This window comes from Solanum stenotomum, chromosome 7 (genome assembly GCF_019186545.1).
Source record: "Solanum stenotomum isolate F172 chromosome 7, ASM1918654v1, whole genome shotgun sequence".
Lineage (NCBI taxonomy): Eukaryota > Viridiplantae > Streptophyta > Magnoliopsida > Solanales > Solanaceae > Solanum > Solanum stenotomum.
Window position 1 is genome coordinate 7,310,729 of NC_064288.1, and position 9,593 is coordinate 7,320,321.

General features: G+C 36.8%; 1 protein-coding gene across 1 annotated transcript; it reads left to right on the forward strand.

Moving 5' to 3' along the window:
- Nucleotides 1-294: 294 nt before the first annotated feature.
- Nucleotides 295-7,599, forward strand: LOC125871493 (uncharacterized). Its single transcript, XM_049552096.1, has 7 exons — nt 295-565; nt 674-731; nt 1,517-1,813; nt 1,914-1,962; nt 2,069-2,163; nt 3,046-3,170; nt 7,278-7,599. Exons 1-7 carry the CDS (start codon nt 429-431, stop codon nt 7,336-7,338), a joined length of 822 nt encoding a protein of 273 aa, XP_049408053.1. The 5' UTR covers nt 295-428; the 3' UTR covers nt 7,339-7,599.
- The last annotated feature ends 1,994 nt before the right edge of the window (nt 7,600-9,593 follow it).

A 9,593-nucleotide genomic window follows, 5' to 3' on the forward strand; every position in this document is an offset into this window, starting at 1 on the left:
CAAAGGATTCATTTGGTTGGGAAACAAATAATAATTATTTATCTCAAAATTAGTTATCTTATGATTATTATTCCATTCTTGAGATAAAAATAACACTACAATAATAAAATAAGTTATTCCATAATTTTATCTCAATCAAATATAAAATAAACTCATCCTAACGAGCTAAATAGTAGTACTATTTACACAAGATATTTTGTTATTTGAACTTTTTATTTGTCTTGGGCATTAATTTTAAAAGATATAATTCTTGACAAACCAATATAAATATTTTGTGAGTTAACGTTTATCTCTCGTGAGTAGCATATAATAAAGGGGAGAGGGAAATAGATCGGACAATCGGAGCCCAAACCCAAATCAGCGCGCTACAAATGTTAATTTGAATTTGCAATAGAGCTTCGTATTCTGCACATACAGAGGCCTTAGAGATGGAAGAAAAAGGAGAAGGGGAAACAGATTTCACGGTCATTGAAACAGCCTCAGATACTCTCGATAGCTCTATCAAATTTCATCTTGTTACTGATATCTTAGGTTTCGTCCTCTTTATGCACCAGCAAATCCCTTCGTAAGTATATAATTTCTCGCTGTTTTCCTAATTTGATTTTTGTTTATACTTTTTTGTTGTTTGCTTGCTTTAACTGATCCTCTTTCTGTATTTTGTTTGATTGCGCAGCTTACTGCAGGATCTCACTCTTGAATTTGATGAATTGAACACTGAATTTGCGGAATTGGTAAGTGAAAACTAGCATTTGTGCTACTGTTATGTGGCACTTTTGACTTTGGGAAACTCATATTGGAGATTTTATCATTTCATATGGCTCGTGTACTTTTACAAGTATGCTGCCTTATTTTCAAAAATAGTCACAAGGCTTAATGTAAAGGCACCTTGCTTTCTATGGAGTGAGATTTTGATATTCAAAATTCCATATTAAATTTACGGTAAGATGATGTAGTAAATCAAAAACTAAATTAACTTATACTCCCTCCGATCACTTTAACTTGTACACTTTAGATAGAAAACGATGATTAGTATAAGTATTTTACCACAATATCCATATTAATTGATGCAAGTTGTAGGTTTGGAAAATAAGTAATTAATGTTCAGAGTAAAATAAGAAAAAATAATTGTCATTTTTTGATATGTTAAAAGTGACAAGTAAAAGTGAAAATCTATTTTTGAAACAATGGACAAATAAAAATGAATGGAGTGAGTATCTTCTTTTGATAAATCAAAACCAAACTTTACTGCTTATTTCAAGTTTTGAAGTATATTATGAACAACTATGGTGTTTGATATGTATGATTAGATACTTTGCTTTTCTTAATGAATGTTTAGAACTCTAATTTTGTTTGTGTGTACTGTAATTAGGTTTCAGGTTAAAAATGGTAGAAGCAAAATTAGTCTTAAGGAAAGAGACATGTTACTTGCTTCTGAAGCCATTGCTATTTTCTTTAAGCATCCTTTACAGTACTCATATCTTTAGGCTTGGTATGACCTAGTTCTGACTTTTTCTAGGAGACAGCTATTGTACAAGCGGAAACAGGTTCTTTACGTAGAAATCATGCTTCCAGGAAGAGGGAGGTGAGGATGGGAATAAGGAGACTGGAGAAGTTAATGAACACTATATCCAGTCTCAGGACTGCTCTTCAATTAATGATCACAGAATTTCCTGCCATTCAAAGGGTTATTCTGATTCTTGGGTCCAGTCCTCTGCGCCCTCTTAATGTGTATGAACTCAACTTTTCGTGTGAAACGGCAGCTTCTGGAGGAGAATTTACTAGGAATCGAGTTGCGGAAACTCTTTCAAAGAAGGTTTCTTCGTTTGTTTATTTATGTTGCATCTCACATTTCTATATAGATATATCTGTATATATCTTGTCTGCATAAATTTTGGGTTTCTGTTTTTACACAGGCCATCCGTGTCTTAGTTTCAAAGGGTGCAGGATCTAGCTCCTCTGCTGGTATTTATTGGAAATTACTATCCATTAGATATATGTTATACATAAAAGGTTATACATAAAAGGTATAATTTCTGGCCATTCATTGCTAATTCTCGTAGCCTTTTAGGTCCTACCAAGTTGTTCCTCTTCGTTGAAGCTCCTTCGTCAATTAACTTGCATCTGCATTTTCTTCCAAAGAGGGATTTTAGGTACAGCAAAAAGGTAAATTCCCATAGGTTGTCCCTGTGATTTCTAAATTATCGGAATTCGGTTATTCAGATGCATATTCTCCTGGTTAGCATTCTTTATGGCAGTCAAAAAATGTCATTATTAGCTGGTCCAGCTGTGCTAGTCGATCATTTATTGTCATCAAGCTGCTGTAATATTGATATGATGACAATGAAATCTTTCATAAGCTGATGCTTTACGTAGAAGCTCCTTCCCATATCTCCCCTTTTTCCCATAACTTTCTTTGCCTAGCAATGATAGTGCTGGTTGATTGTTTTTACATCCCTTCTCTTCCTCACTTCATCTTGTTTGTATGCATCTTGCAAAATTTGAATCAGTATCTGGACCTAGATCTGATGTAAATGAGATGATGGACCTTGAAGCTCCTTTTAACTCCAAGGGGTCGTTTGGTTTGAATTCAAGTTATGATGGGATAAATTATGATGGGATTAGTTATGATGGGATAAGTTATGATGGGATTATTTTTTATTGAGTGTTTGGTTTGTTGTATTCAAAATAATAAATTTTAAGAACAATTTATTTGTTTACAAAAATGCCCTTCATGAATGTAAAAAGAGATGTAACAAAAGCGTTGAAAGAGACATTTTTGTCATTTACTTATTTTATCCTAGGATAAGTTATCCCGGACTTGCCAACCAAACAACAAATTAAGTGATACTATAATTTAATCCCATGACTATTTGGTATTATCCTTCACACCAAACGACCCCTTAATGATAAATAATTATCCTTTGAGAGTCCATCATACTTCTAACTTCACTCTCCAGAACCTTATAATTATGAGCATCACAATATTGATCTATCTTACTTCTATATATGTTTTGCCTCACAAGCAATTTGCATGTTATGGTGCAGATAGTGCCTTTCAAAGTGCGGTTCAGTTGTCGAACCAAAAATCTTGAAAGAGAAGCGTGTGCTGATGATACTCACCCTACTAAAGCAATCACATCACATAGTTCTAATGTCGATGATGTTATCTGGTACTTCCAATTTTCTAGATATGATAACTCTGTAACTTTTGTCCTTTTTTGTTGACTATGATGATAAATATTTTCTTGGTCTATTCTTTCCAGTTTCCATTGACATTGCTAGACAGGAATCTGCCTAGAAAAGCAAAAATTCAACCTTTTTCTCAATATGTTTTATGTTTTGATAAATCCGGAAAGAGTTTTCTCAACCCTCAGCACTAAGATTTCAGTTTCACTGTTTGCTACGCAGATTGTCGTTTGTATTGAAATTTAGTAAACCATAGAACTTATGATGGCTCTCATTGTGGCTCTAACTAAAATAATTGTTAAAATGTTATTATTAAGTTGAGCACTATTTGATATGAACCTTCAAGTTGGTGAGAACTTTGGTTTAGCATTTCACCTTTTTATTTTGACCTGCATCATTGCGATGAGATTTGAGTTTTTGACTTTTTCCCTCTAGCTAGCTAGTGATAGCCAAGGTATACATCAACAACAAGAACATATCCAGTGGAACCCCACAAGTGGGGTTTTGGGAGGGTAGAGAGTACGCAGACCTTACCACTACTTCGTGGAGGTAGAGATTCTGTTTCTGAGAGATCCTCGGCTCAAGTGTAGCAAATCCAAGTACAAAGGAGTAAGAAAACAGTTGGGAAAAAACATAGCAACTTACAAGAGAAGCAGTGCATATCCTGCAAGAAAGGAACAAGAACAACAAAATAGTGCGACAATCAAAATACATTAAACAACCAACTACAATATTATAACTAGTACGACGGCAAACATCTAAACAATCAGAAAGCAAGACAACACTCTACTGCCTACTAACCTTCTACCCCAATACACGTCCTCCACACTCTTCTATATAAGGTCATGTCCTTCGTAACCGGAAGTTGAGCCATGTCTTGTCTAATCACCTTTCTCTATTAATTTTTTGGTCTACCTCTACCTCTTCTCGTACCTACTATAACTAACCTCTTGCACCTCTTCATTGGGCATCTATAGATCTCCTCTTTACATGTCCAAACCATCTCAATCTCGCTTCCATCATCTTGTCCACTACAAAGGCCTATCCCACCTAATTTCAAATATCTTCATTTCTAATCTTATCGCTCCTTGTATGCCCGCGCATCTGCCTCAACATCCTCATTTCTGTGGCATGCATATTTTGCACATGGGATTTCTTAGTTGGCAAGCACTCTCCCCCATTTTATTAAATATACCTTTAAGTTTCAGTGATACTTTTTTATCACACAAGGCTCCGGGTACAAGTCTACTTCTCCTCCCACCGTTCTCACTCGAGTCTTAGCTCCAACATACATGTCCTTTATCGTCCTAGTGTAAGCCACCGGTACCCCTCTAGCTTTCAAGCATCTCCAGAAGACGTCCCTCATGACTTTGTCGTATGCCTTTTTTAGGACAATAAACATTATATAAAGGTCCCTCTTCTTTTCCCGATATCTCTCCACCAATTTCCTTACAAGATGGATTGCTTCTGTAGTCGATTGCCCCAGCATGAATCCAGATTGGTTCTCAAAAATGGACACACCCCTCTGCTCTCTCAACTCCACCACTCTCTCCCAAACTTTCATAATATGGCTTAACAACTTGATACGCCTATAATTGTTACAATTTTGGATATGACCTTTGTTCTTGTCCTCATCTTAAAAATCACACTAAACAAACCATTTGACCACTCCATACCTGCCCCATCCGTGCTCTTCCAAAACTTCACCGGAATCTCATCATATCTGGTCGCTTTTCCCCTGCTCATCCGGATAATAGCACGCTTAACCTCTTCAACCTAAATCTGCCTATAGTACCCAAAATTCCGATGTTTCGTGGAGTGCTCCAAATTACCCATCATAATGTTTTTGTCCCCTTCTTTGTTCAAAAGTTTGTGGAAGTAGGTTTGCCATCTTTGCTTAATGAGAGTCTCTTTCGCCAACACCTTGCCTTCCTCATCCTAAGTGTAGTTGATTCAGGTCTCGAGCCTTCCTCTCTCTTGCTTTCGCAGCCCTCTTATTTCGGTCTTTGTCTCTTACCTCCAAATACAACCGTTTGAAGGCTGTCGTCTTTGCTGTTGTAACCGCTAACTTAGTCTCTGTCTCCGCCGCCTTATACATTTCCTTATTCATCTGTTTCTCATCCTCCTCCTTGCATTCCACCAACTTTGCGTAGACTGTCTTCTTTGCTTCCACTTAGCCTTGTACTTCTCCATTCCGCCACCAATCCCCTCGATGACTACCAATGTTACCCCTTGACACCCCTAGAATCTCTCTAGCTGCTTCCCTAATGCAACTAACTGTCATATCCCACATACTTTCCACATCCCCACTACTCTTCCGAGCCATCATCACCATCAACTTCTCCCCTATATCCTTAGGCGAGGGCAGGGGTCAAGCCACCCAATTTAATCCTTGGTTGGTCATATAGATTCTTATTCCTCCTCCATCATTGAATCTCCAAGTATATTACCAAAAGCTTATGTTAGGTAGTAAGATTCTCATATGGGATAACCCTGTAGTTCTTTCAAAAGCCTCTATCGCCTTTCCTCAAGAGTAAGTAATCTATTTGAGTTTTAGCCGCCGCGCTACGGAAGGTAGCCAAGTGATCCTCCTTTGGGAAGCACAAGTTAGATCACCAACTCAAAAGCTTTAGCAAAATCCAGGTTCGAGTTTCTACCTCCGTTTCTGTCACCGAACCAAAGCCTCCATGCACATCGTCAAAGCCACTATAGGTTGCCCCAATGTGGCCATTGAAATCTTTGCCAATGAATATCTTCTCGATGTGCGGTATACCCCTCACTATCTCGTCCAAATCCTCCCAAAAGTGCTTCTTGATATCCTCATCCAAGCCCACATGTGGGGCATAAGCACTAATAAATAATAATATTCAAAGTAAGCCCTCCGACGACTAGCTTAATCATCATCATCAAGCCCTCCGACGACTAGCTTAATCATCATCATCATCCTGTCATTAATCCTCCTAACCTCCACCACTTGCTCCCTAAGGTCCCCATCTACTAAGATGCCTACTTCATTCCTATCCCTCGAGCCTCCTGAGTACCTCAACTTAAACCCATCCACATTCCGAGCCTTGGTACCCACTTAGTTTTCTGGACACACGTCTTACCACTCCTACCCCTCGCCGTCGACCTTGGACATGACCCTAATCTATCATTTTTCACCAAAGCCACCCAATAAAGTCTAAAATTAAGACAACTACTAACTAAATAAAAATATAATCAAAAGGCAAGAACCCACACTATACCGTAACTCCAAAGAACAAAAGAAGAGAACCACAACACACAAGATGCTACAGGAGAAAAATGGAAACGTAGGCAATCAAGGTATGGAGTGCTTAAAATATCCTGTCTAAAAGCCTAGGAGAGACATAGAGGGAGGCTTGGATCTGTCTTGATCAAGCTAATGATTTCACTAGCATAGTACATAAGGTCATAGAGATGTAATAAGTTTTTTCGCTATAGACTGACTTTCCTGTTAGCATTACCACGAGGTAGCACTACAGCTGTACCAATTTTATTTTATGAATCAGTATTAAATATTCTTCCTCATGAGATGATCTATTAGCTAATGATGCTTTTTGTTGCCATCTTTATTGTTTTGGTTTGAATTAATTTGTGACCCAAATGTTATACGCTGTCTGGCATCCTAGTTTAACCACTAGATGGGGATTAAGCATTCCTTTTTTCCTTTCCTGATTCCTATATAATGTTTGTCAAATTGACATTTCCGAACTACTGGGGATCCTTAAAAGCTATGTTGCTCGGACTCTTCAAAAATGTCGACGTTGTGTGTCGGATACTCCAAAAGTTTTGCATTTTTGGAGAATCCGACACGGGTAGGGCAACATTTTGAGAGAGTCTGAGCAACATAGCTTAAAAGTGTCAATGTAATTATCAGTTAGATTAGGGCAGCAGGTGCAATGACCTTTTATATGCGTAGGTATTTCCATGTTATGTTATTTCAACCTCAGGTTTAAGGCAACAAATAATGTTGAGACGAAGGACATTGCTGAGAATACAGTACTGTATTGTTACATTGGCAGGTTCCACATGTGCTATTCTTAATGATATTAGCTTCAATGACTTGTCAGGTTTCAGTGCCGGCATATTATCAAAGGCTTGGCTTCCAGGGCATCCCCAACTGAAGAGTGAGAGGTTAGCTTCATCACGCATGTAGTCTTAACTTGTAGTAGCATAATGTTGATATTGACATCGACATATACCTTTTCCTTAATTTCCTTTCCTAAATTCGAGTGTACTGATATTGGTCTATGTTTACGAGTGAATCTAAACTAGTATGAGTGGTTGTTTCTGGTGTCACACCTTCATTTATTGAGTTGGTGGGCTCTTCATCAGAATTGTTAAGTTCTTAAGATCTATAAGTAGTATTCAAATAGAATAGGACTTAATCGTGGTAACTGGTCTTTAGCTCAAATTGAGGATTAAGTATGTGTTAGTTGTATTACTACTAGCAATTCCCTGATACTGTCGACATATTTTACAGGTAATGCCAGCTAGAATTAATTTCACCTTAAAATGCTAGAAAAATAGGGGTGGAAATGGGCGGGTGCCAGGTGCTGCTTATGGAATCTGTGCGAAAATGATTTGACTTTAATGAAAAAATGTTGAACTAAAATTTCCTCCACCTCTCCGTGTATTCTCCAGAAGCTAACATTAATGCACGCTTTTGTCCAGAGATCTTTTTAAGTTAGAAAAGTGAAAATGACGGATCCTTCGAGCAAGAAAGGTGCTACGCAGTGGCCTCCTCAAGGTCATTCAGAACCACTTTAATGCTGCTTATTGACCATAGCAACACAATGTTCAGGAGGAGGTAGCAATAGTATTAGCAGGAGTTGGCTTGAGCTTCCTTCGCCTACTGCATTACCCACTTCTTAAAGCTTAGCAGGTACAAGATCAAGAGAACAAAGTCCAATAGATGTTTTCCTAAACACATACAGTTGAAGAACTCCTGGAGAAACATGAGCATCAGACTCACTAGGCTATTTGACCATCTTGGCTCCAAAGAGTATTAAAATAAAAATGTTTTGCAGCATAGTAAATCACATTAAAAGAACGTTGGCATGTAAATACATAATAAGGTGAGGGAGGCCCTTTGAATCTCTTCCTTCGTTCTTTTGAACTTCAAATCCAAGATCAATCATTTACCCTTGGAATTGTATTGGAACATCTATCGTCATGTCAAATCGGTATGACTTGGTACTATCTTCATTCTACCTATCTTGTTAAATTGGGTACTAGTAGTGTTATCAAGTGCAACTAAAGAGTGATTTTTATCGGAAAAAGGTGCAAATGGAGAAAGCAAATACAAATATGTATGTGTAGTCTAAAATTAATAACCACAAGCATGAATTACAAATATATGGACAACAAAATTGAACTTTTTTTAATGATAAAGTGAAATATCAATTGTTTAGTGTAATGTTTTCAGAATAATGCTCATTGACAAGAAAAAATATGTTTTAGAGCCTTGATGACGGCACTAAAGTGCCCATAACGCTCAACATGGTTTGCACCTCACTTGAGGGATTACAATAGAGTGTATTGACAAAAATAATGCTTGCATTAGCTTTGTGTATTAGTGACACCTTCTTTGATACATTTTTTCATGCTATGTATAACTAATGCAAGCATTAGTTATACACTCTATTGTGTATTGAGAATGCAAAGGAATTTAATACATGCATTAGCATGATTGAAGACCCAATTACCCCTCAAAAACACTTTTACATCTTTTCAACCATAATTATGGATGATACTTTTGTAAATAAATATTTTTATACAATACATATTTTTCTTAATACACCAAACCAAATAATGCATAAAACTATTCTATGTATAACTAATGCAAGTATGACTAATACAAGCATTACTAATGCAAACACTATTAATACACTCTATTTAGTACTACTTTTATACACTCTACCAAACGAGTAATAAGTGTGCTTTGAATGCACCTTTGACAACACAATTGCTTATAAGTCATGGCGGATTGGTATGATTTGGTAGTATCTTCATTCTACCTATCTTGTTAAATTGACTCGATATGACTTGATATTATTCTTATTCTACCTATCTAATCAATTGTTCACAAGTCGTGTGGATTGGTATGCTTTGGTACTATTGACATACTACGTATCTTGTTAAATTGTTCAGAAGCCATGTTAGATTGGTATTACTTGATAGCTGATATTTTCATTCTATTTGTCTTGTTAAGTAGGTATTTGGACATAAAAAGTGTGAAATTTGAAATAAAAAGAAAAATAGAGTAGTATTTGAATTGAAATTAAGTAGAGAAGGGATATTTAAAAATATTTGAACATGTGTTTAACATGAAAAACAAAAGTTGAAATTGTGAGCAAAAGGACTTTACTTCAGGAAACTCATCT